The sequence below is a fragment of the Buceros rhinoceros genome, unplaced genomic scaffold (assembly GCF_000710305.1).
Source record: "Buceros rhinoceros silvestris isolate BGI_N320 unplaced genomic scaffold, ASM71030v1 scaffold26780, whole genome shotgun sequence".
Classification (NCBI taxonomy): domain Eukaryota; kingdom Metazoa; phylum Chordata; class Aves; order Bucerotiformes; family Bucerotidae; genus Buceros; species Buceros rhinoceros.
Window position 1 is genome coordinate 29,921 of NW_010389434.1, and position 26,351 is coordinate 56,271.

Here is a 26,351-nt window from a genome sequence, read left to right on the forward strand (position 1 = left end):
ACTGTGACAGATACGTGTACTTGTGTTGTCCACAAACCACACTTGAAGGCCTTGTGGGTGTCTCCTCAGAGGGAGGGTGTCAAATGGTGCCTGCTCACTGGTGACGATCCGGTTATTGCTGCAGTCAGAGAGCTGCTGTTGACCGCTGTGCCGGTGGCTGAGCAGATGCTGGAGCCGGGAGTGTGGCGCTCATTCTGTGTTCTGGTTTTGGCTGGTGTTCTGTGGAAATGCTTGACTGGTGTCACAGCGGGACCATGCCATTATCCCCACGGACAGGTTGTGTGGCTGCCCGTGGCAGGGCTGCCTGCTCTGGAGGCAGTGGAGGCAGCTCTGCTGTAGCTTTGTTTCTGGCTCCTTGAGAAGAGGATAATCAGTGAAGGATTGCAATCTTTTTCTTGCAGTAATCCATGCTGAAGAGGCTCCATTCATACAGATGAACCAAGGGTTGAGGCAGCACTTTAAACCCAGATAGTCGGTCGGCTAACTGCCCAGCAGGATGCCATCAACCAGCCGAGCGGGCAGCCTGAAGGACCCAGAAATCGCAGAGCTCTTCTTCAAAGAAGATCCAGAAAAGCTCTTCACAGATCTCCGAGAGATTGGCCATGGAAGCTTCGGAGCAGTTTATTTTGTAAGTAGCTCTGAGACTCGTGAATTTTAGCTGTCTCTCTTCTTACCTCTAAACTGTGGACATAGGCTTTTTTGGTATGTATTGAGGAAAAGAAACGCCTGTGTTTGGGGCAGAGATATTTTCTTGTGTGTCTGTACAGTCTCAGTTTGTTTAGACTCGCAGTATCTGTAGAGCATTTGCATACAAACTGAAAAGAAAAACCGGAAGCATGGGCCTTGTTTTTAGGTTCATGGTTACACTGCAAGCAGCAATTTATCTGCACGTTAAAACATGGGCTTTGGCTCCATGGATTCTGACCAGCAATGCAGTTCTCTTGGTCCGATGTCTCCTTATTAGCTCTTGTGCTTTGAGAGAACTGGAGTTCTCTCTCCCTCCCTTCATGCACGCCCCCAGGCTCCCTCGAAGCCATTCTTCCTGTTTGACACCTGAATGGCGGTGCTTCTGTTGTCTTTTGTCCTGTCACATCCTTCCCTACCGCAGGCAAGAATCCCAGCATTCTGCATCAAACTCCCTTGACATGACCGTCTGGACAGCGGGGTTTTTCCCAGATTGTGGTATAGCTCCAGTGGAGGTGGGATGTCTCACGGTAACCTCGTTCGCAGGTTGCTGTGCGTTAACTGAAGTGCACTTTGCAAGACCTTAATTTAAAAAACGTTTTCCCCAGAAAACCTGTTCACATTTATAATTACAGGAGGTGTGGCCAAACCTGCCAGTTTTCCTTCAGAAAGCCATTTGTGTCAGTGTTTTATGAGATGCCTATTCATTGTTAATAATTGCAGCAGACCACGTTGGGAACCTTCCAGCACAAATTTAATACAGCACAGATGAACTAATTAGGAAAAGCTTCTTAATTTTGTTCCCTGCTTAAAACTGAGAGCCGCCACTGTCTGGGGACAGATCTGGGGGAGGAAATGTTTTCTTACGAAACAGCCCTCACCTGCAGGTTCGCTTCATCCCGACCTCTCCTTTGGTTAAAGAGTGGATCTCAAAGGGGAAATGGGCAGATCTGCCTTACTACTATGTGAAAATACTATTGGAGAAGGATTTCTGTGGAAAGACTGGTGTTTCTCAGGAGCACTGTATGGGTCTGGAAAACCAGCATACAGCTAGAGGTAACCTGTGAGCTGGGCCCCAACAGCCTTCCCAAATGGCAGCAGGAAGCTGCTCTCGCGGTGCCGTCAAACTGCCTGAGCTTTGTAGTTGTGGTAAGGGCTGATGGCCCCTTACCAGCAACTTCTACAAAGAGGTCGAAAGTAAGAGGTCATTAATTTCTACACCGTTTCTCTTTTTTCCCCACTATTTTAGAGTATCAGTTCATGACAGATGGCTGGTTAGTCACTGAAGAGTGCGATTACTTGCTGGTGTTTGGGTAGTGCTTCACTGACAGAAGCCACATCTGATCTGGCACTTGCAGACAGCCGGGTGTAAGCGGTGCATCACACTGCTCCAACCCGTTGGGGGGCTTTGTTTTTCTTGAGTAAGAGAGAGTTTCCAACAAAGAAGTTATGTCGTTGCTATTTCCGTGCTAGGAAGTTCTAACCCGCTGGCTCGTGTTGTGTTATGGTGTCTTTTCACTACAAGCTGCTCCGAAGATCTCGAATCTGGAACTGTGTCCTGTAACATACTCAATACCTCAGAAGCCCAGGAGATAAGAGAGACAACATGGAGGGACAAGTTTAGTGTGAATTCAATAATCGTGAAGAAGCAGAGCGTATGTCTTGGGTCCTTTATTCCTCTGTAAAGCTATGGAAAAAAACTTCTTTTCTTACCAAGAATTTGATTCTGCTACTGCAAACAGTTGCACTTTCTCTAATCGCTGTGATACTGGATTATAGTTAATAATGGCTCAAAAGCACATTGCCAGAGCTGATGACTATCTCCACCGTTCCTTTGCTCATGCTTTGCTTGTACCACTGCTGAAGTTACTCTTGTCACCAGAGGTCGATCCTTTCCGATGGAGTTTTTGGAGGGAAGCAGGATGTGCGCACATCACTGTCTGCCGTGAAGCCAGCCTCGCTCACTTGGAGCGTTGAAGTTAGCTGGCCTTGTAACATCTTTGTGGCTTTTGTCTTGAACAATGGAAAAGCCGGTTCCTAGATCCCACAGAAACCAAAAAAGCAAATGAACCTCCATGATTTTACTGTTTGTGGGGTGCCTGCTGCGATGGTTCTCGCCCTCAGCCCTGCCGTAGCAGTGAAGGGCTGTAGGTGTTAGGCACCCGCAATCAGGGGTTGCTCGCCTGGGTCTTCCAGTAGGTAGCCCCCCCTTCACAAGGCTGCAGCTGGGCCAGCGGGATTGGTGATGAAGAGATGGGGGAGAGAAAAGTCCATATAGTCCTGGAATCTCCCCCGGCTTAATATTCCATTGTTAGTGGTACCTGCCTGTGTTTCTCTTGGGGGAGATCCCCAGCGGGGTGGTGTTTATCTGACGGTAACTGGCCAGGAGTGTTCGCTCTTGTCTCTGGTTCTGTTACACCTGCAGTGGCACAAAGTTTCTTTGTTTTTTTTTTTTTTTTTCTTTCATAATTGGCATGAATTTTGCTGGTTCACCTCATGTTTTAGTTTTGCAGAAGCTGCAAGTCTGGCACCTCTGAATCATTCTGGTATTATCCTTACCCTACTCCCTGCTCTGCAGTGTAATAATAGCTTGTGCTTGACACAGGAAACCCACTGCTGGAACACTGCAGATGGAGCCGAAGAATAACCTGCTCTCCTTTGTTAGAGCTCTGGTCCTTCTGCTCCACTCTGGGATTTTGCTTGCCTGTTTTATTGCAGTTCTTCACCGGCTTGAATGTTTCAGAGATTGTTCTAATTAATGAAGAGCTTGGAGTCAGATTTTTATTCTTCCTTTTTTGTCTCAAAACCCAAATATAGTCGTTCCCCCAACTTTAGAGGTAATATCAGTGAGACAGAAGGAAGGATCCTCTCAAACAGGAAGAAAACTAAAAATAGTATTGGTTCAAGCTTATCATAACTGGTGGAAATAGAGACTGGGAATTCTGGGAATCTCTCCAGTGAACGACAGAATTAAAACACAATGAAAAACCTTTTTATAAAAGGCGGAGTCCCAGTGCTCCGTTAATCCATGTTCTGGTAGTCTGTGCTTGATTGGACAAATCTATGAAAAATCAGCATTTTCGTCAGCCATCAATGAAGGCTGTGCTGCACATGATTCTGAGTTACATCATTTGGCTTCGTATCCAGGCTGATTATTCTTATGAGAGAGACTTCTTCCAGTGCCCTCCCGTACCGCTGAAATCCTTAACAGAGGAGCGGCTGGGGTCTTGCTGGAGCCGTCCTTCCTGCCAGCTGCAGCAGCGCTGCCTCTTCGTCTGCCAGGGTGAATGAGCCCTCGCTGTGGTGCTGAATTAAACAAAACTTCTTGAAGTCAGGAAGTCTGAAAAAAAAAAAGCCCATGTACATTTATTGTGTGGTGTAAATAATAACATTATTGGTCTGAGAAAGTGAAAGTCTGAAGGAATCTGAAGAGGGTCACTTAGATCACTGCTCTGTGTAGCATCTGCCTTCCTAGGAAACAATAGCTCATTTGTGGGAGCGCTGGGCAGAAGCGGCCAGTGTCTGGAGCAGGTATCCCCTCAGCATCCTGTGACATCTTGGCTTATGTTTGGAAAGGACCAAGGGGGCTGAGCGGTGCTGCTGTTTTGCCTGGAGTGGACCTGGGCAGGGACAGAAGCTGAAAATCCATTCCACTTGAATCAGAGCTGCTTTTATAAGCTCTGATTTTTAATTTAGAAGCAACAGCATTCGACTTGTACAGAGACTTGCTGGATGCTGAGCGCGGAAAAATGTCTTAAACTCTCTGCAAAAGCCAACTAACAGATAAAGATTTTTTTATGAATGTGTGGTTTACATCTCATGGGAAATCACGATCTGAAGAAACTGATGCATCATGTTTTCGTGTTACAGGCACGTGATGTGCGCACCAATGAAGTGGTGGCCATCAAGAAGATGTCGTATAGTGGCAAGCAGTCCAACGAGGTATGTAGGACGTGTTGCCTGTTAAATCTTGACTGTTGCAAATACTTCCTGTATGGGATGATTTTAATCAGCTTGTGTTACAGCACGAGAAATCTGGCCTGTAACTGTGCAGGTGAACGAGGGTGCTGTGTAAACAGAACAAACTGGTTTACTGTGCATGGTGTATTTCTGCCGAATCTGCTTCTGGAAAAGATGGGTACAACTCTTCCAGGCACAGAGGGCTCCTTTATGGGACCACATAAATGTCTAGAAAGTGAAAAGAACGTTAAAAATGGTAGGTTCGTATGTCCGTATATCTTGTTGCCCTTAAACTTTCCATTTTAAATACTTTTCAAAATAACCAGGTTGCTTAAAGGACAAAGGAATAGTAGCAGCAGTGAAAGGGTCAGGGGGAGTCTTGCTTGTACAGGGTAGTGAGACAGAATGCATCCTCCCCTGGAATGACCATGCCGATGAGCAGCAAAAACAACAGCAGAGCAGCAGCGAGCAAGTGAGTGTGAAAATACGAACAGCAGCAGCATCGTGGAAGAGCTGCCAGAGCGGGGGGTGATGGCAGCCGTGCAGAGAGGGCAGTGGAAGTAGACCTCTGAGACTGAGCCGCGAAGGGTCGTCCTGGCCAGCCCAGATGCGTTTTTTCCTGAGGATGCTTAGCAGAGAGAATTGATTTTTATGTTTGAAATGTTTAAGTGCTAACTCAGATTCCTGAAAAGCCCGACATGACATGGACGGCTGATTGGGTGCTACTTCTGGTAAATGACATCCACCAAATCGTGGCGTGCGTTTTCAGGAGCAGTGCTTACCGAAGGGGGTTGTGCCAGGCGTTGGCAGCTCCCTCCCTCCAGTCGCTACACCCCGCTCTGGGGAGCGGTCTCACTTCGATGAGTTTGACTAACTGCTCTCTGCTTTCTGTGCCTTTTGCCTATCGATCAGCTGCGCTACGAGGAGCGGAGCTGTTCCCCTGGTTGTGTGTGTGGCTGTGTCTGTGCAGGCAGGAGAGGTGGCAGTGTCTCTCCAGCACTCCCAAATCCTGGTTGGATTGTTAAATTTGCTGTGCCTGTTTCTATTTTGTCACCGCGGTGACTTGTTTAACTGTGTACTGATGAAAGAATAATTTGTACTTGCTACTTGTCCAACTGTTTTAATTACTGTGAGCTATAAATACTCTATTCACATGAATGAAACAAACTGTGCATGCATCAGAAATAGCTTTTATTTGTCTTCAGTGCGTATGTTTCTTTATTTTGAGGAAAGTAATAAGACCAGGATTAAAACACTTTCTATTTTACTTCTGTATTTATTTGTTTTGTCCAGAAGTTTGCTTGAGTTATGATGTAGCATATGTAAAGAAAATTGATTAAGGACATTTTGGTATCATTTATATTTACTTTGGTTTCATAATAAGATTTTATCATCGGTGGGAACAATTCTCTGAAATAAGGGCATGTTTTAAACTAAAAATAAGTTTAAAACCTTTGGAGTATGTAGAACTGTGCTCTTCATGCGATCTCGGAGCTTTTTATACTCGGGAAATCATGATTATGTCTTGACTAATACCTCACCTCTCTCTTCCCAACGTAGAAGTTTAGTGTGGCACTTCCTTGGTTTGGCTTTTAGTGCTCAGTACCTCAAAGAAGTAGTTCTTGTACTGGAACGAGGGTGTCAGCAGGAGTTCATGTTCGTATAGCTGCCCTGATGCTGTTCTCGTGGAACTTTGGGTGCTGCTGGTTTAGGCAGTCAGCTGCCTCGCTTGTGGCCCCGTGTTCCCTGCTTTCATTCGTTCTCTAACCCTGAAACTGTCACTGAGGAGGATATGGGGTTTGCTCGTGGTCTGCAGAGCCTTTGGGTATATGAGACCTCTGTCCAACTGTGTATCCCAGCCACGTACGTACACCCAAGGAGCTGTGTGCTGAGGAAGTAATAGGAACCTTTTGGGGTCAGGTCAGGTTCCTCTACCCTGATGGGCTTTGGAACTGATACTCCTCAAAACCATTTTCTGTGTCCACACTCTTTGTTGATGTCTTCAAACTTCAGTGGTTTCAGCTGCTGCCTTTGGTTCTGAGAACCTTTTCCAGTAGTTGTAGTTTTACTGTTGCACCTGGAAGCTTTTGCTTTTTCTGCCCGAGGAGGTGTGGATGTGCAGCAGCTGGGGAGACTTGGTGGTTTCTGCGAGGGGAGCAGCGGCAGTGTCCAGGCACACAGTGGAGCATGACATTTTGGCCTGTTCTCTACTTCAGGTCTGGCGGAGCTCCCCTTACTGTAAACCTGGGTGTGGTTTCAGCTGTTTGTTCTTTTACCCCTGCAGAACCATTCCTGTACCTAGTAGGTAACCCATTTTAAATGGGTCCTTGTAAAAACTGAGCTAGTAATGGAGACACGTTACCAAGAATGTAGTCAGGCGTTGGGCTGGTAAATGGAGCCTCACCCAGTGCAGGGAGAGGTCTTTACATCTACAAGAGTGAAGTGGGAGATGGCTGGTCCCGCTGGGGGACACTGACTGTCCACACCTCTTTCAGGTTGGGATGTATGTTTGATTTGACAACAGAAATGCTATCCCTTAGAAAAGGTTCGCTTGTTTTTCGAGGACTTGCTCAGATATTAAGTGTTTACCGGTATATCCCGTGCATTCATATGAAGTATTTCATTGGTGAGAGGTTCTTCCATACAGCCTCATCGACCAACAGTTGTCTCTTGGAGAGGTAAGCAGTGAATGTGGTGTTGATGTAAATTTATTTTGACTTGGAACCTCAACATGTTTTTTCCTCTTAAAATAATTAAATGACATACTAACATAACAACCAAAAGGAATGTAACAGTTTATAAGGTCTTTCTATTCCTTTTATTTCCTACAGAAATGGCAGGATATTATTAAGGAAGTCAAGTTCCTCCAAAGAATAAAACACCCGAACAGTATAGAATACAAAGGCTGCTATTTGCGGGAGCATACAGCATGGGTAAGCATCTGCCGCGCTCTGCGCTGCCCGCGCCCTGGCAGAGGGTGCTTTCCAGCCTCCCAGCTGGCTGTCAGGAGGCACCTGAACGCTTGCATTGCACAGGCGCCGAGGAGAGAGCCAGGAACTGAGAGCAAAACCGAGCGTGGCTTTTGGAAACACAATTTAAAGAGTTTTTCCCTTGCAGGATAAGGTGATTGTTCTTGTGGGTTTAGTTTGATGGACTGAGTGTTTGAAAAAACGATAAGGGGAGGCAACAAATGTGTCTATCGCTTTTCTTGCCGTAAGGAAAGGTGAGAATTTCACCCTTCCAATTGTGCTGCCTGGGAGGCAAGAGTGGCAACTTTATTAGATACTCACAGGTCATTTCACGCTGCGTTTGGAAGTGAGTATTAAACGAGTATTAACGGTTCAGTACTTTACAGGTTGGATATGTTCCAGAAGTAAGTGTTTGGTTGTACTTCAATGGAATAGGTTAGAATTACCCTACTGATAATTAAAGTATTTTTGAGTCGTTAGTCTTTCTATTATTAACTAAATTCTTCTGTTGTATATTCTCTACCTTGTTATTCCTCTGTGTGTGTGTTCAGGTGGCACAACCAATGGCTGGGTTTTTTTCTCTGCCCATCATCTCCTCATTAATCTCATACACTCAATTTAAACAAACCAAAACCCCAGCTCCTCCCGAAACTAAGTTTGGGTTGTTTGGGAACATGAACCGTGTGTGTAGGAATAGGTGCGATTGCCTGCACGGAGGAAGCGGTTTGCCGAACAAAAAGGGTGACGTGCAGCTCTCGTGGACAGAATTTTCCTGGTGTGATGTACTAAAACAATCACGTAGCTGAACTAATGGTTTAAATTGTTAGTGCTCGTCTTGTACGAGCTTCAAAAAAAGAAACCTGAACTTTGTCCTGCAGATTTCCCGAAATCTGACTGGGATAAAATCTTAAGTAAATCCCTAAACAGTCCTTTAATACTCTGATAATCTCGTTAAGTGCAATTCAACATTCCTGTGAAGTACACGCAGACAAAGTAAGAGCTGTAGTACGATGCAGGACTGGTTATGAATGTGCTTCTGCCTTCCTTCCGAGACCAGGTGCTGGGTATCTCACACAGAGCTGTCCCCTGGGAGGGGTTGGGGTGGCAGCGCTAGGCTGGGGCTTACCTGACCGCAGTGCTGGCTTTGTCATGGCAGCCTGCACTGCATGCACCAGTGACTGCTTCTGGATTTCTCCACAGGACTCTGGGACGCACACATTAGAGATTTTCTGACATGTGTTTTGATTTCTTCCCCAACAGCTCGTTATGGAATATTGTTTAGGATCAGCATCAGACTTACTAGAAGGTACGTCACTCCCCTTTCTTTGATCGAAGGTTGGAAGTACAGTACTGAAGTAGGAGATCATGCAGCATCACAGAAGTGTCCTTTAATGTATAATTTTATTTGGGGGCAGGGTGTGAAAAGTGCAGTTTTTCCAACTCTGCATGGCTGTAATGGGTTTTCGGCAGAACAGTGGTTTCCTGGGTGCCTGGATTCACCTTGGTTCATATTATTTGAAAGCTGTCAGTCAGCTATTCATTTTCTGCAGTTTTAGATTCTCCTGTCACGACAGTTTGAGAAAACCCTCGCTGCTGATCCTCATGCTTGCTAACACCTGCAGGCACCTCAGCGCTGTTGGGGTTCTCCTGATGAGGCCTTTTGTTAAATGGTCCTTTTCCTATTAGGCTTCTTGAAGTGAACTTTCTCTGAAGATAGGTGTGTGGCCAGTAAGTTGTTCATCTCCTTTCCTTGCCAGAAGCATTTCAGGACAGAAGGCTGAGCTGCCAGTCACCTGTCCTCCTACAGTTATTCACGTATGAATTGTCTGAAGTTCCAGGGTTTGGGATTTGGCTTCCTTAGTGGAAAGTCGAATGTCCACTCCCAAATAGCGTTTGGGAGAACGGTCACAGAACTGACAGGAGTGTAGCTGACTGCATTGCAAATGGAAAGTCGTCTCTTTCTGATAGCAAAAGCTGCCGTTTCGCAGATAGAAGATTACCGATGATTGTAGAGTGAAGGCTGTGAACTGGTTTTGCATTTGCTTCTGATACTGAACCTCGTAAAATGAACTTTTAGATTTCTTCTCTGTTTACACTGTTAACAGTACTCACTTGCCTGCTACAAAGTGCATTGTTTTCTTTAATATTGAATTTCAAATAAATTCTTTCCCCAAGTTCATAAAAAGCCATTGCAAGAAGTGGAAATAGCAGCAATTACCCATGGTGCTCTCCAAGGACTAGCGTACTTGCATTCTCACAATATGATCCATAGGTAAGTGGTTGTATTTTTGCTATCTCACACACTTACAGGTAATTTATTGTGTTGATTGTATCCCCTTCATCCCCAATTTAATATCCGTAAGCAGAGATCTTTTTTTCGCAGTGCCCGAACACTCCCAAACTGGTGATTTGTAGAGGGCAAATACTAGCGAGCTGTATCCCAGTACACACCATCTCTTACAGCTGGTGTACCCAGTTCCTGCAGAAGTGCTCCCAACCTGCTCAGCTTTTCCATACTGGACGCGGTGCTGAGTGGAGCAGGGGACAGCAGGGCAGGCTGGGGTCACCAGAGCAGCCTGGCGCCACTGCGAGGCAAGGATTGCTGGGGGGGGAGCATGGATGCTTGAAAAATGAGTTTTCCTTCAACACACATGTTGAGAAGCACATGGTATATATGGGATACAAATGTTTGAAGTAGTAGAACGGAGGATTTGAATAGGTACGTTATTAGGACTTTCTGAACAACATTTCATGAAGGATGCAGTTGGTTCAGAAGGTTTTGCTGAACTGTAGGTGAAGCTTACCCAGGTGTGCTCTTTTAAGTGGATTTTGAAGACAAACTGGATTCCAAGCTCAAGGGCCATGTTAATCAATTAACCTAAAAGTTAAAGGTTTTTATCTGGAGGATCTGGGGATGTTGTGCAGCTTGATCATGGGAATACTGGTGTGTTTTATAGTCTTTCCTATATAAGGTTTTGGTTTTTGGAGAGGAATGATGCTGACCCTTGTATTCTATAACCAGAGATATCAAGGCAGGCAACATCCTGCTGACAGAACCGGGACAGGTGAAACTTGCTGACTTTGGGTCTGCTTCCATAGCATCTCCTGCCAACTCCTTTGTGGGGACGCCATATTGGTGAGTCAAGAGCTTCGCACGTTTCTGGCTTTGCGCAGGGAATGCATCGTTTATTGGGTGTTTAATACGCTTGGGCTTTATCGGAGGTAGCGTTGTAATCTTGCAGTTGTGGTAGTGGTAAAATGTACTTCACAAACAAAAAAGGTCAAGTAGTAAATAGGCACCAACTTCAAGAAATTGTGAATCCTTGTCTTCGAAGTTCACAAAAAGTAATAAAAGCGTTTTGTTGTTCTACTCACACTGACTTTGAGGTGGAGGTGGGATTGAATCGTCTCTAATATATTTTAATCCTTCGCCCCCCCACCAGTGGTTTTAACAAGTCCTGTGTTCTCACCACGTCTGGTTGTTGAAATAACTGGTTTTTCTTTCGGAGGAAAGGCCAGGTTCTTCGAACAAAGCCCTTTGCAGATCCCTTGTTTGCTTTTGATCTCTTACAGCTGGTCTGTGGGGTTACACAACGGCACGCTACGGTTCTCCCACAGAGCTGGCCAGCCAGCTAGACTGTTGGAAATGGGGTGGGGTGAGAAGGTGGTGAGGAGATCCTCACACAGGGGGAGTTGGGCGAACTGGAGAACATGGCACAGCCTCTCCGTAGGCTTGTGCTAGTGAGGGAGCCTGGTCTTTGGTCCCAGTATCCCACGTTCATGCCTGAGACCTTGGGGAATGGGTTGTTTATGGTAGCTGCAATCAGTGAAGCAGCCGGTTTCATTGACATACCGATGGTGATAGTGTGTGCTGTTGTCTGGTATTTTACAAGCAACAATCTCCTCTTCTAGGATGGCCCCAGAAGTGATTTTAGCCATGGATGAAGGGCAGTACGATGGCAAAGTAGATGTTTGGTCTCTTGGAATTACCTGTATTGAGTTAGGTAAGTTATTTTCTTTGAGAAATTATAAAATGTAGTTATTTAATACCTAGAACTTGCTCAGCTGAATCACAGGGCAGAAGATCTGTGCTTCCTTGTCCTGGTTTTAGAGAGCACGCTGAGTTCTTTTCTCTAGAATTCAAGACCAAGTCTCCAGTTTAACATTTATTGAACCGGCGTTAGCATTACCCGGAGAAAAAGAGCTGTGTAGACAAGATAGCCAGGCTGTATCACTAACGGGGTTCGTGTTCTGTGGGACAGGCAGTTAACTCTTGAACTGAAAACCAGTCTGTTTGCTGAACAGCTTTAGAACTGAACCACCAGAAGTACTGGTGTGAAAATACATGCAATGATCGAAGTTGATACTGTTTTCATGACCATTTAAGATACATTAACAAGTCCTGCAGTAATGAAGTTTGCCGAAATTATGTTCAGTGTATGTGGTCACTTGAGGAGATTAGGCTGGAAATTTTTTTTTATTCAAAGTAGTAGTTATGGAATAATCCAGTTTTGAAGTGGTAACCAATAAATCAAACTGAAACGAAATGATGGCGCTGCTATTAGAAGAGACTCCTCTAGGCAGAAGGTCACTTTGAAAGGACTGTGTTAGTGGGACATTCTGTTGGAATTCCACATGTAGTATTTTCTTGGAACAAACCCACAGTCACTGAAGCACCGTGCCACGCGCAGCGCTGCGCAGCTGTAGGCAGGCTGCCGTGCTCTAGAAGCGCTTAGCTCCAAGTTTTTCTCGGGATGGTGGGGTTCAGTGCTGCTCGTTGCACCTGAGGCTGTCCTACCATCCTTGTCAGATCTCATTGCTCATACTCCAAGCCGAGCCCGGTGGAGGAGCCGCCCGGCTGGGCAGCAAGTACGCTCTGGAACACGCTAATCCGTTTGAACGGCACGGTTTAGCTAAAAATGCTGTCTGGCATTCCAAACTGTCAACCGCATTTTCTTCCAGGACGTGGAATAGATTCTTTCTTCAGAGCAGAGATTTTTTTGGTTGCCAATATAAGGCAAGTTGAAGGGGTGGGACTGTCATGACAGAATCCTGCTCCGAGTGGAGTAAGGAGACTTGGCTGGCCGCAGCACTCCAGGAATGCGGTGAGCTCATGGCCACCACACCCCCGGGAGCCTTCCTGCACGCTGCCTCTCTGCAGCGGGAGGCGGGTGGCTTTGTCTAGGGCTTCTGGCGTGGTGGGAGGTGAGACTCGGTCAGGATGGTGGGGTGTCATGGGCTAGGGGGGTGTGGTTATCTCACTTGTGCTGGTTTGAAGAAGCATGAGAAGAAAGCAGGAAAATGAGATGGCGAGTAGTGTTCTCAGATTATCACTTAGTCATAGAAATGGCCTCACCCAGGGCTCAGTTTCAGGGTTTCCTGAAGATTTCTCTTTTATTCGGGTCAGTTAAGGGAAAAAAGCTAGGGAGGGCAATGGGCTAAAATAGTTTAGCGGGTAATCAGTAATTCTCTACAGCAGCAACTCATTACCTGACAAACCAGAGAAGGTAGAGTCCTGCCTTTGAGGAAAAGCCAGACTCCTCTGTTTACCTGTTCTGAGGAATTTGTAGGGCTTGGTCCATCCTGATACAGAGCCTACTGCTGTTATTTGACTCAAAACAAAAGCGGAAGAAGAAAACTGGCATTATTTTTCCTTTGTTTGTTGTTTTGGGTTTTTTTTTACCAGAAGGAAAGTTTTCTGTGGCGTTTTCACTAGTGTAGGAACGTCCTGGTGGCCTGACCAGCTCCTCTGGAATGTTTATAGCAAGGCTGAGCTTTATAGGTTTACCCCATAAACATTCTGATGAAGCTTCAATTTTGTTGTTACAGTGAGATCATCTCCTTCCTCATTAAGCTTTCATGCTGTGTCAGTCCATAAGAGTAACACAAGCTTGAAAGGGGGAGAGGAGCCAAAGAGAGTGCAACTCTCAAAATAGTCTAAGAGTTGGCCTGTTGCTGACTTCCTGCCCGTGTGCTTAGTCAGTTCAGGGCGATTTGGTGGTGCTTGGAACCAGCTTTTTCTTCATTGCTGCTCTCCTGCTGGAATTAAATATTTGTTAGCTTTTTGGCTACTTTTTGGCTTAAAAAAACAGGGAGGGGGATATGAAACCAAGAATGCTTAGTGGCGAAACACCGAGTGTGGCGCTTACTGTTAACTTACTCCTATTTTAGTGCACGAAAATGAGTCAGGGAGCACAGCTATGATAAACCAAGTAATTTAAAAGCTTGAGAGGACAAGGCATTTGATGGTCAGAGCGCTTTCATCTTCTGCAGTGGTGCAGGACATGTGCCAACATATCTGCCTGATTGCAGGGTAGGCTTGGTTTGGGTTCCACGTTCAGGCAATAGCGATTCTGCTGCTGTGGTTTTCTTTGTAAGGGGATGTAAACTAAAAAAGAGCAAAACCGTGAGACTTCTCTCCCTGTATAAAAACTGTTTTCTTTTGTGTGTAGCGGAAAGGAAGCCTCCTTTGTTTAATATGAATGCAATGAGTGCCTTATATCACATAGCGCAGAATGAATCCCCTACACTTCAGTCTAATGAATGGTGAGTATTACCAGGAGGAGCGCGGGAGGGACTGGACTGCCTGGGAAGGGAGGGCTTTGTCCTGCGGGTTCCTGGAATGGCCAAGGTCTGAGCTGGCTGAATTCCTGTGGGGAGGGTGCGAGGTGGAGGGTCCCCTCTTAGCTTCCCTGTACGCTTCACAAAATGGACCAGTAACTAAATACACATTTTAGACTCGAATGTGGCAGAAACAGGACACATGTAAGAGCCTGGACAAAATTCCCTTCAAGGGTCAGTAAACTTCTGAAGCTCCCAGGCTAGCCAAAAATGGGGGGCTTGGTGTGTTTTAATCACAAACCCCACTGTCAGTTCCTCAGCCTCGTTCTGTTGAAGCATCGCTTTGAGATGAAGGCACCACTTGTGCAGCCAGCCTCTGTGGCATAAACTTCACAAGGACAAAGCACAGCAGTAACGTTCGGTGCCTCCCAGCCTCGACAGCTGTCTTTTCAAACAGCAAGCACAGTAAATTAATTTCAAAAGTTAACAATGTCCTAATTGCGTTTTTCTGAGCCGTTATCCTGGGCCTGTAACAAAATGCATTGTGCCATGTTTTCATAATTCTTTTTCTACTTTTGAGATTTTCTGGTTAGGCTATTTCACACCCTGGTGTTTGACAAAACGTTCAAGTCATCTTACGCATTTGTCTGACAAAAAAATGCAATAATTCAATTTACTGAAAAATTGCAGTAGCAAGAGCCCCCATCACATGATGGGAGTGGGGGAAGGAAAGAAATAAAACCTCGTCGAGCTGATGTGCTGCTGTTTTCAGGGATAACCCCACCCTTCTGAAAATCACGTTCAGAGAAAGGAAGCATACAGAATTTCTGCTTGTGGATGGAGAGATGTTGCTAAACAAGTCATGACTTTAGGTCTTACTCGTGGCAGATTGCACAACCGTGCGGAAGCCATGTCGGAGGGGCCAGAGGCCTGTCAAGAATTGTGTGTTAATAGAGTTTGAAGCTGAAATACCTGTGCACAGAGGTGGAGCAGGGCCGGGGCTCTGATTAGACCGCAGAGAGCTTGTGCAGTAAAAATGTGACAGCGTCGATGCTCAGGCTGATACGTGGGTGTCTGCCTTCAGAGGGAGCGTTCCTTCCCCTCAAAGTGCCCCGTATTTTTGCATTCTTAGGCTGAAACTTTTTGTCTCAAAGCTGAGGTTAAAGGGATCTATGAACAATAGTGGTTTGACTGGGAATGTCAGGGGTTTGACTGGGTCTGTGTGGTTCCTCCCCACTCTTCCTACTTGCAGTGCCCAAATGTGAATGTCTCAATTCTTTAATGGGCTTTGAAAATTAAACCAGGTAGTTAATTCAGATGTTTGTTTGGGTTTGTTTTTTTGCTTTCCTTGCCACAGGTCTGATTATTTTCGAAACTTCGTAGATTCTTGCCTCCAGAAAATTCCTCAAGACAGGCCTACATCAGAGGAGCTTCTGAAGGTTGGCTGGCTTGTCCTTTTTGTTTTCCATGTGGTATTAAAAAGAGGGTAAAAGTGTGTCCCTGCCCTGGGACGCTGTCCGTAGGAGGTTACAGCTAGTGATGCTCTCTGCCCGTTATCCCTAACCCCTTTGTGCTAAGGGTGCTGTGAGTGTACTGAGCTGGTGGGCTGAGCTTCGCTGCCCCTTTGCAGTGTCTCAGGCCCTTCCCCAGGCGACTCTTCAAGCCTTGTTCTCGCCATAAAAGGACACCCCAGTAAGTGACACTGGATGACCATCAACTGGTTGAGAGTTTTGGTTTCTTAAGCTCAGTCCGTCCTTCCAGTGATGATAATTAATCCTGGCAGAGCTGCCATGCACTAGTGAACAAGTACCTTTTGTTACTTCCCTCTCTATTCCATGCTATATACAGGCCTAAGGGCTTTTTATCCTCTCCCATCACCTGTGTGCTTTACACATAGAACTGGAATTCACTGTTCTAGTAGCATCCCTGGGGGGAAGGGGGCCGAGGAAAGCAGGTTTCCTTCCCCATACCTTTCCTTGACGTGAGTAAGCCTCAGCCATCTGCAGGTTTTCTCGTATGGTATTTCTTAGCCTTTTTTTCCTTCAGTTGTGCTCCTGCACGCTGCAGATAGCTGGTTTTCCTTGCCCTAGCCTGGAAACAAAGCCAGTGTGGTAGATTGTTGCAGAAAGCTGACGTGTTCCTGAGCGAACACAACTTGCACAGGAGTTAGGTGTTCGAGCCGCTTCATTCTAAGCGTGACTTTGTTGGATCTCCTTTGTGGCATCACTTGACATTCAGAATTTTGCAAACTTGTCATTCTCTTTACAGTGCTTGTGATGTTATTGTTGGGGATTTTTATCCCAGCTGCGTTCATGCTAAACTTTGCAGTACTGGGAAATGGATGCTATTTGTGAAGGTTTTGTCATCACCTTTTTGCGTGTTTTTACTTAAATGGTTCTAAGGACTTTTGCCTCTTTCAAAACGGTGTATTCAGAAAGTAGATGCAATTATCCAGTCAAGGTTTTGGCGTGGGTGTGTGGTCCTGCCATTCCAGAATTCTGCAGATTGGTTTTATTTTGAGCAATGCGCTGCAGTTAAAGAGAACATTGATGGAAATGAACCGTTGGTGAACGTATTCCATCCGTGTCTATAGTCTGAAACAGCTGCATGCCACTTCCCAGGGGCAGGTAGGGGCTGTGCCATGTTGGAAACGGCAGTACAGCTCTCCTAAGGAACAGAAGGAGACTAGCGGTGCTGTTAATGACTCATGCTTGCACAGCACATTTCATCTGGAGACTGCAAAAGCTCCTCTGACATACATAGACAGGACTCGTTTTACCTATCGGCAGAATGTGGCCGCCTTTGCAGCGAAATGCAGTGAATATTTCCAGAAGGAGTGTAACATGGTGAACTGTTGTAGGGCTGAGCTTGAAGGTTCACAGCCTGTTTTATGACTGAGCTGTATGCCAAATACCTGACTCTCAAACCTTTCTAACGAAGGGAGAGGGTGTTACAGTGAGAGTTAGCTGATGAGTTAATTAGCACTTGGTTAGGGACACTTAACCAGTCTAATGCCTTTAGCATTTATATGTTTGTTGCTCTTCCCCCTCTAAACCACAAGTAGGTAATGTCTCTAAATACCCAGTGTCCAAAGAAGTCCAGCTATAAACTAAGCCCGTTCTCATGGTACATAAATACCATTTCTGGTGGTTTTACATCTGTACTTTTTGGTGGCTGTCTCCCATCAGAAAGCAGTCCTTCGGAAATCTATCTGGATCGTGACATCTAAAAATAGCGCCAGGGTAAGCTGTGAAGGTGTTCTGCAGGGAAGAGGGCTGGCAAACCCAGCTAGAGCTCGCAATTGTATCCTCAAAGCATGTGCGCTGCAGGCGTAAGAGGTCGCTCACCTATTTATGTGTTCCACAGCACATGTTTGTTCTTCGGGAGCGGCCCGAAACAGTGTTAATAGACTTGATTCAGAGAACAAAGGATGCGGTGAGAGAACTGGACAACCTGCAGTATCGTAAAATGAAGAAGCTCCTCTTCCAGGAGGCACACAATGGCCCTGCAGTCGAAACACAGGAGGAGGAGGAGGTGAGAGAAACTTGGGATCCCGTCACTGAACCGGAGAATGATGGTGTCATGTAAATAACCACAGCTCACATGTTGCTAAAACAAAGGGAGGCAGTTTACGCACCTGGCTATAAACCCCGTCTTCCTCTCTGTGCTTGGAATAAAGCTGCCTCAAGGCACAAACAAGGACAAACAGGGTAGATGCCGAGTGCTGGCAAGAGGCTGTGCCGTGTGTTCAGGCTTGAACAGTTCTCTTCCAGTTCTGTACATCCCAGCTTCCTTTGCTGGTTTACAAGGCTTCACAAGGACTCTTCCAGCAGCTGCGGCTCACCTCTGTTTTGACCATGTGTACAAGGCCCTTGACAGTCATCTCAGAAGGAAAAAAGTCATCAAGGAAATGCCTGTCTCTTTTTGGGGGGTTGCGTGCTGCAGTCGCCACGCAGCAGCTGAGACTCTGGATTGCAGTTCGCTCGGGTACAGGAACCATGCAAGGGGCAGGTTCCCAGCCGAGCGTTTAGATGGTGTTGGTGTCAGAACAGTTTCTGGTGACACGCAGTCGCTGGTACATGACAGAGTTCAGCTTGTTAACAGGCTCGCCTTGAAAAGATTCTGACATCAGCCAGTTAATCTTGACAAGGCTGATCCTTTCTCTCCCAGCATCCCGGGAGAGAAATGTTTCATGGCAATGCCTGGAGGGTGGGAACCGTCATGGCGTGGCAGGTAGATGCCTTTAGAAAGGAAAGGAATGAACATTTCATTTGGTAATGTCCATAGATAGAGCTGTGATAGATTTGGATGTTCTTAATAATGCCTTTCTCCTAGGAACAAGATCACGGTGTCGGCAGGACAGGAACAGTGAACAGCGTCGGCAGTAATCAGTCCATTCCTAGTATGTCTATCAGTGCCAGTAGCCAAAGCAGTAGTGTTAACAGTCTTCCAGATGCCTCGGATGATAAGAGCGAGCTGGATATGATGGAGGGGGACCACACCGTGATGTCAAATAGCTCTGTCATTCATTTAAAGCCGGTAAGCGCTGGACTTTACTGGATAGCTTTGAAGGTGTGAAATGGGAGACGATTTCCTTGGCATGGGGACTAAAAGTCGAGTGCCTCCTATCTTAAGTCATTACCTGCAGGTTCTCATATGGTGCCCCAAATACATTAATGTGTGCTGGAAACTTTGGAAGGCTGCTGAAAAAATCGTTTCTTTCTGTTGATTCACTAAAAATAATTTTATTAATTGAATTGTTTCAGAAGCAGTAGCTTTACCGTGAGGAGTCGGAGTGGCAGGTTGTGAGTAGGTTTATTTAGTGGATGCCCTTAATTTGCAGAGCACTGCTTCATGGGACAAAGGGATGTGAGAGCTCCCCCTTGTTACCTCCTAGTGAGTGAATTCTTAAGTACAGGGCCCTCAGCAGTAGCTGGAATCTGTTCTTGGAGCACTCAGCTTCCCAGTGCTGGATTAGAGAGTTGGGTTAATGAGCGAACATGCTGGAACAGAGCTGCAGCGCTCTGGCCGTGGCAGGCTGTGGAGCCGCTTGGCCTGCTTCACCTCTGCGTGACGAGGAGTAGAGTGGGGAGTGTCCCTCCGAACCATGCTGCTCCGGCTGCCGAGGGGTTATCGCACCTTCTCACAAAGCAGCAGCTTTTCCCCAGCTAATGATAGGTGTGGTCAGAGCGGTTTGTTCTTTGCCCACATATACAACAGAGACGGGTAGCTAATTAGTACATCCTATCTAGCTCCTCATCGTTCTGTGATGAACGACAAACTCAGGGTAAGGTTGTGGAATGCACCATGGCAAATCCTAAAATCTGCTTTGCGGTGTTTCTGTGGTGGGTGTATTGAAAACCTTCCTCTGTCTTTCAGGGTTACAAAGATGCCGTTTTCATCTTTTGGACTTGATAGCATCTAGTTTTATGTTTTGTTGAAGTAAACTGCTAAACTCCGTTCTCAGTTTTCCATTTCTTTCCCTCATTTTCAGCTTTAAATAACAATTTTCCTCTTAGTAATAAAAATGCACATTGAAATTTCCAGAAGCAAAGATCCTAGATCAGAGCTCTCATTGCAGCAGATTCCTTCAGCCAGCTTATTGGCAGAGGATCTTCCAGGGATGATGAATGTAAAAAGTTTTTTCTTCCCACTAACTATCCTTTGAACCAGACCAAAACCAAAATCTTTAGTAACACAGCTTCTCTTTATTCTCTCACATCAATGTCTGCTGATAAGGAGGAAGAAAACTACAGAGAGGAATCAGATCCTCGAACCAGGGCATCAGAACCCCAGTCACCTCCCCAAGCATCTCGCCACAAGTCTCACTATCGCAACCGAGAGCACTTTGCTACTATACGCACAGCATCGCTGGTAGGTGAAGGCTGGTGTTCTGGTGAAGCTGTAAAGGAAGGGACGCCCTCGACTGTAGTTCTCTGAAACTCCTTAGGGCTGTTAGGATTTCGTCACAATATGAGCTGTCCTCACTGACTGAGAGATTGTCACTGAAATAGTTTAATGTAAGATAATAAAAGCCTAACTGCGACACCAGGGCACATGTAATTTGTGTATATTAGTTATTTGCCAAACAAATACACCTAGTAGAATATAGGAAACCGTTTATAACAATAAGCTGGCTTTTGTTTTCATGTGCATATTATGTCTGTCTGTGCGTTTATACATGCACCCCTATTGCAGCGGGCTCAAAAGCCATTATTTAGTACCAGCTCTGTAACAATGGTACAGGTTTTCTGCTGGAGCCCACGTGAGCTTATCTTCTGCAGCAGAATTCAGTTTTTAATCGGCTCTGCTGCCATTAGGACGTGTGCTTTTCTTCATGACGAAATCATATTTCTTTACCAAATAGTTCTCTTTTGTGGGTTGAAGACTGCCGAAAAGCAGATTAAGAAGCATTAACTTATTTGGCCCGATGTGGTTATCTTCGTAGGTGACAAGGCAAATGCAGGAACACGAACAAGACTCTGAACTCCGAGAACAGATGTCTGGCTATAAGCGTATGAGACGGCAACACCAGAAGCAACTGATGGCGTTAGAGAACAAACTGAAGGCAGAGATGGACGAGCATCGCCTCAGGTTGGACAAAGATCTCGAAACACAACGTAACAATTTTGCTGCAGAAATGGAAAAGCTAATTAAAAAGCACCAAGCAGCCATGGAGAAAGAGGTAGGAGGTTACGGTTTAGCAGCCCAGTCTGTATTTGTTAATCACCCTGAATTGTCCGCTTCCCCTCGCTGATGAAGAGATGGCACTGTAGGCTCTTACGTGCCTGTTTCCAGGGGCCAAGCAAATTGCTAATTACAGAACGGCTAATACACCGCCTCCTTTCACTAGAGGAGAGGGGTGTCCTTCATCTCAGTGCCTTGTGCTGAATGTTGGTATACTGACCCCAGAAAAACTACCGTAAGGGTTTTCCTTCATCTGCCATGTACATGCTGTCAGTAACTGACTGCCATCAAGTGTCGCAGATCAGCCTGCAGAGCTATGTGCCAGCTATGCTTCAGTGTTCTCCCTCGTTGCTTATGGATACGGGGGTTTATGCTTTTAAATAATTGATAATGAAGTGGTGCTGCCTACAGCAATTATTATCGATTCTTTGTTCATCTTGGATCTCTCAGCAAAGGGCCAAGGGTGTAGTTTATCATGAGGTGTTGACTTTGTTCGGCAAGACTAGCTGAACAATAGGGCTGAGGAAATGAGGCACTGGAAACAGACTCCTGCTGGGAGTGTTGATGGGGGGTGGAAGGAGAAGAGAGTGAGGGCAAGCTGCTGAGCGGTGCCCTCGTTCAGAGCCGTGGTGAGTGTCGTGGTGACTGCACCACGAGTTCCCCGTCTTGGGGCTGAAATGGAACAAGAGCTGTAGTCCGCTGGGACTCAAAGTGATTTGCTGCTGGATTTGCTGTAGGCTAAAGTGATGGCAAATGAAGAAAAGAAGTTTCAACAGCATATTCAGGCCCAACAGAAAAAAGAATTGAACAGTTTCCTGGAGTCCCAGAAGAGAGAATATAAACTCCGTAAAGAACAGCTGAAAGAGGTAACCCGTCTGTAATTGGAGATGTGACTAGAGTACAGTGTGCGATACAGTGTGAGAAACAGGGGGGCCGCGGTGGGTGAGAGATCTTCCGCTGGGAAGCAGCAAGTTCTGCATTTCCTAAGCAGAGACCTGTGCGTACTGTATCTGTTTCATGTCTTTGCCATTTAGAATAAGAGGGTTTATTTATCTGTTGGCTTCTATACATGTATCTTGAGAAAGTACAGATTTCTCTATTGTTTGATTTTACTTATTAGCCAGAAACGTGCAAATTTGGCAATCCTAGGGAATGCAAACAGGTAGTTCGAGAAGGGTCATGAGCATTTTTCTCATGCTTTGTTCCTGAAGGTAATGACCATGCACTGCAGCAGTTAGTGAAGATTCTTATCACTTCCGTGATATTTCTGTAGGAGCAGTAAAGACAACCTGCAGGTTTTTTGTTCGGGTTTTTTTTTAAGGAAAGTGTCTGTAAAACACTATTAATTTTAATGGAGAAAGCTGTGTAATAGTTTAATAGTCACTCCACTGTTGTGGAAATCATGACCTTTGTGAAATGCAGCGAAGCTGTAGAATCCAACTTCCTGATTCTTTTTGTGGAGTGGCTGAAACCGTAAGCACTATAAATAATTTTTTTGAAAGAGCCATTTAGTGCTCAACCATCAACTTGTGTGACACAACTTTGGAACTTGCTCCAAAGGGGAATATTCCCAAACATAGACATTTCCCAGGAGAAAAAAAAGGCTGAAGAGCAGCAGAGCCAAGAAAGATCTAACAAAAATTATAGTAGTGTGGGCTCTTTATAGTAGCATGGAATCTTTCTCTAAGTGGGCAGTAGATCACAGAGCACCAAGAAACACTGCTGAAGTACAGAGGAGTTCTGTCTCATCCTGCAGCTGAGACGTACCACAGCAAGTCTAGTTACTGTAGGGGCATCTCTCGTATGCGGCTCAAGCGGGCAGAGCCTTCTGCCAGAGACGGTGCAAGCTGTGTGTTGAGTTTACTACAAATGTGGAGACTGTGGCCTTAAGTCTCGCCTGTGAACTTGTTTATGTTGGTTTTGTAAGTTATGGCATCTCGGTGAGTGACTCTGCCTTGAGGAGTTGCTTATGAAATGTGTATGTGTCCCAGTAAGCAAGACACAAAGATTTTCTAATGTGCTTCATGTGGCTGGAGTTTTGTTAGAACAACAGGATGATGTTGTTCCTCCTCTCAGTCCTTTGGGAGCCTGTCAAACATTTGTCAGGTGGTATGGCAGGACCTCCAAGCGTCTTTGTTTCAGGGGCAAACCATCATTTTTGTTTTGAGCCAATCAGTACGTCTGGAAACTGTGAACAAGAACTGGCATTTTGGCCAGTGCAAAAAACCAAAAGGTCGTAGTTAAACTTGCTCCGCTCTTGGTCTCCTGGTGTTCCCTTAGGTGTGTGATACAATGCATTTTGCAGAGGCTGGGCCTGGTACTGGCCATGAGAAGACAAGGTGGAACAGCTTTGAAACGTAGTTTATTAGGCAGGTCCGTCCAGTTGTTCAGGGCCAAGGAGCTTAATGTGACTGTTCCACAATTAATTACCTTGCTGTTATCAGGAGCTGAATGAAAACCAGAGCACTCCAAAGAAGGAGAAGCAGGAGTGGCTCTCCAAGCAGAAGGAGAACATCCAGCATTTCCAAGCAGAGGAAGAAGCCAACTTACTGAGGCGTCAGAGGCAGTACTTGGAGCTGGAGTGTCGCCGCTTTAAGAGGCGGATGCTCCTTGGCCGCCATAATCTGGAGCAGGACCTGGTCCGGGAGGTAAGAGAATGGGCAGAGAGGAGACCTGGGACCACCCGTGTGAAATGGATCTCCCAGGAGCACCTTCAGTCCAGCTCCAGTCTCGCTGAAGCGTCAATTGCCACATCTAAAGTTTTTTGGTAAAATAGGGGTTTGATATGTTTTGCAGCGCCCTTTGGTAACCCCTGTGGCATTTAGGGGATCGTGCAGGATCAAGTGTTTAGATCAATGCCCTGTTGGGGGGGAATCGATAGATCCAAAAAGTCAACACGCAGCAGTTGCAGCCCCTGCCAGAAAATGCTTACTGTGAATCCTGTTGAGCATCCAGAACAGGAAGAAGAAAAGTGAAATGAGGAAGGAAGAATTACTAGCGGCGGTGCTGTCTGCTTCTGATAAAATGTAGAAAACTCTGGGCTCCGTCCTCAAATGCCTTGGGAAGAGAGAACTGCCCTTGTGAACGAAGTGAAATGTCACGTTGTGAATGGAAGTCCAAGTAAGTACAAGGAATGTAACGCTTCCCTCTGTCCTCCTGTTAGGAGTTAAACAAAAGGCAGACGCAGAAGGACCTGGAGCACGCCATGCTGCTGCGTCAGCACGAGTCCATGCAGGAGCTGGAGTTCCGCCATCTCAGTACCATCCAGAAGATGCGCTGTGAGCTGATCCGACTCCAGCACCAGACCGAGCTCACCAACCAGCTGGAATACAACAAGCGCCGGGAGCGGGAGCTGAGGCGTAAGCACGTCATGGAGGTCCGGCAGCAACCCAAGAGCCTGAAGGTACTAAGCGGTGTAGGAGCTCTGGGTGCGAGCTGCTGCTGCTGCTGGGCCAGCGGTACATCACCGCGCGGTTCTCATGGGCGGTGTGTGCAGGTCCAAGGTATTCCGAAGCTCGTTATTTTGAAGAGGTGTCTCGTTCTGTAAGGAATTCAATTTTTTAAAAAGTGCCAGGTTTGTCAAGTTGAGTAACTGCCGGGGTGGAACTGCAGCCTGACGAGCACCGTGCGTACGAACCGCAGCAGTGGTGAGCGGGGTTACAGTGCATTGTGGGCAGGCCGTAGCAGCACTATTCCCTCATTTTATTTGGAAAGCTATTGTTCTCAGCCATGTGCCTTCCTTTTTGTGGTAGTTTAAAATGCATTTAATCTTTACGGTGCCCTTTTTTCCGCCCCCTTTTCCTCCTATACTTTTTCCTGATCCTCTTCTCTCCCCATACGCAAGAATAAATTCTATTTTTCTGTAATGAAGCAGTGTCACTTAAAAACAAAGCCAAACAAAAGCTCTGTGTTGCTGCTTGCATCAAAAGGGACTGCCCCATGGGTCTTGGCTGGCTCACCTTGTTATTGTTCCCACAGTAGGGCCGGCGTGCTGGCAAGTGTGGGGGGAAGGAGGGAGAGATCCCGGCCAGCCGCGGCGTCCTCGGGAAGCTCCTAGCCCTGACCTTTGCTGGGCTGTGCTCTCGTGGGGTTCTCACGCTGCCCTTGTAGCTGTGGTGGCTGACCAGAACTGTAGGGCCTCTCTAATTGAGGCTCTTGGTGTTTTCATTGTGAGCCTTCACTCCATCCAGAGAACTCCAGTGGTTTATTCTGGAGCGTCTGAGGCCTCTCACAAAGCTGCCTGGTGCATTTCCTTTGAGGAGGCAGACTTCTCTCCACCCAGCGTTCAGCTGTGCCAGTAACAAAACGAGCGTGTGGCATACTGAGCATGGGCTTTCTTTGTTGTTCTAGGTCTTTCCTCTTTGTGATATTTCCCATCTGACTTAGTTTTCACCACCTGCAAGTTATCTTCTTACAGAGAAAATAACCAACTTGAAAATAGAACTTCAGCAAAAAAAAAAAAGCCTGATTTGTCAATATTAGAATAATACTAACTAGTGAAAACCTAGCTGGAGAACAAGGGACCATCTGATCGCTGTCGAGAATCTCCAAGGATATAGTGTATAAATAGCGGATGACTTCACAGGGAAGCTGCGCTGCACTCTGAGCTGAATAAAACCGAAGCAGCTGCATTAGGTGGATCCTTCTGAGACTAGCGTGGACGGGTTCTGCCTCCCCAAGGTGATGCGGTGCGAACGCGAGTGGGCAGCACCTCTGTCCTCCCTTCCTGGCCAGCAGTGGGGACAGCCGGGTCAGCGGGCTCTCTGGGCTGCTGCAGGGGCTCGGCTGCCCTCTCACCTCCGCAGGCCCTTCAGCCCCTTCCCTCCTCCATGGAGGACAGGGCTGGCGCGTTTGGCGGGGAGCGCGGAAAGCTTGCGTTCTGCTTTGCGTGGCCGCTCTGCGATTAGCGAAGGATTTCAGGCCTGAGCTGTCAACCCAGCACCTTTGCGTACAGGCAGCGCTGGTAGTGCAGCCTGCCGTACAGCCGGTCCGTTAGGAGTACAATCCCCTATTTATCAACCGTTCCCCAGTATTAACTCCCCTCTTGTTCTGACTAATGCAGGCAAGTATTCCTAATTGAATAGATAATTTGACTATTTGTTCGGTTTCTTTCTCCAGCAGCGTTTTCCCTCAAGGGCACGTGTTTCAGCCTTTCCCTTTGTTATTTAGTGAGGTCCTTTGTCCTGAAAGCAGGTTTTTTAACGGTCAGTGTCTGTCAGTGTCTGTTGCCGCAATTACGGCACCAGAAGGACCGATAACTAGAATTCACCCTTCAGTGAAAACTGCTCCGTTATTAATTCGAGTTTGTTAATTGTGATGCAAATACCCTCTTGCTGGTATTTCACAATACTAGGTCAAAATCATCTTGTCAGAAGTCTGACTGGAAATCTCACCCCTCCCTTCTGTTTCCTGTTGTTAAAGCCTTCGGATTGGAAGCCTGTAAACAGAGTCCAAGCAAGACTTCACAGAAAGTGAGGACAAAACAGATTG

At 46.3% G+C, this 26,351-nt stretch overlaps 1 protein-coding gene across 2 annotated transcripts in view; it reads left to right on the plus strand.

The window, feature by feature from the left end:
- The first annotated feature begins 400 nt into the window (after window positions 1–400).
- TAOK1 (TAO kinase 1) overlaps window positions 401–26,351 on the plus strand; it is a 33,399-nt gene continuing 7,448 nt past the window's right edge. The window contains exons 1-16 of one of the 2 annotated variants that reach the window (XM_010134311.1): window positions 401–628; window positions 4,555–4,626; window positions 7,476–7,577; window positions 8,874–8,919; window positions 9,789–9,885; window positions 10,636–10,749; window positions 11,526–11,617; window positions 14,066–14,159; window positions 15,532–15,613; window positions 17,541–17,708; window positions 18,510–18,713; window positions 19,914–20,048; window positions 20,623–20,859; window positions 21,599–21,727; window positions 23,306–23,509; window positions 24,025–24,264. In XM_010134311.1, the coding sequence (XP_010132613.1) occupies window positions 497–628; window positions 4,555–4,626; window positions 7,476–7,577; window positions 8,874–8,919; window positions 9,789–9,885; window positions 10,636–10,749; window positions 11,526–11,617; window positions 14,066–14,159; window positions 15,532–15,613; window positions 17,541–17,708; window positions 18,510–18,713; window positions 19,914–20,048; window positions 20,623–20,859; window positions 21,599–21,727; window positions 23,306–23,509; window positions 24,025–24,264 (2,148 nt within the window). In that variant the 5' untranslated portion in view covers window positions 401–496. The remainder of the gene's footprint in view (window positions 629–4,554; window positions 4,627–7,475; window positions 7,578–8,873; window positions 8,920–9,788; window positions 9,886–10,635; window positions 10,750–11,525; window positions 11,618–14,065; window positions 14,160–15,531; window positions 15,614–17,540; window positions 17,709–18,509; window positions 18,714–19,913; window positions 20,049–20,622; window positions 20,860–21,598; window positions 21,728–23,305; window positions 23,510–24,024; window positions 24,265–26,351) is intronic. The other variant, XM_010134319.1, reaches the window with a different exon arrangement.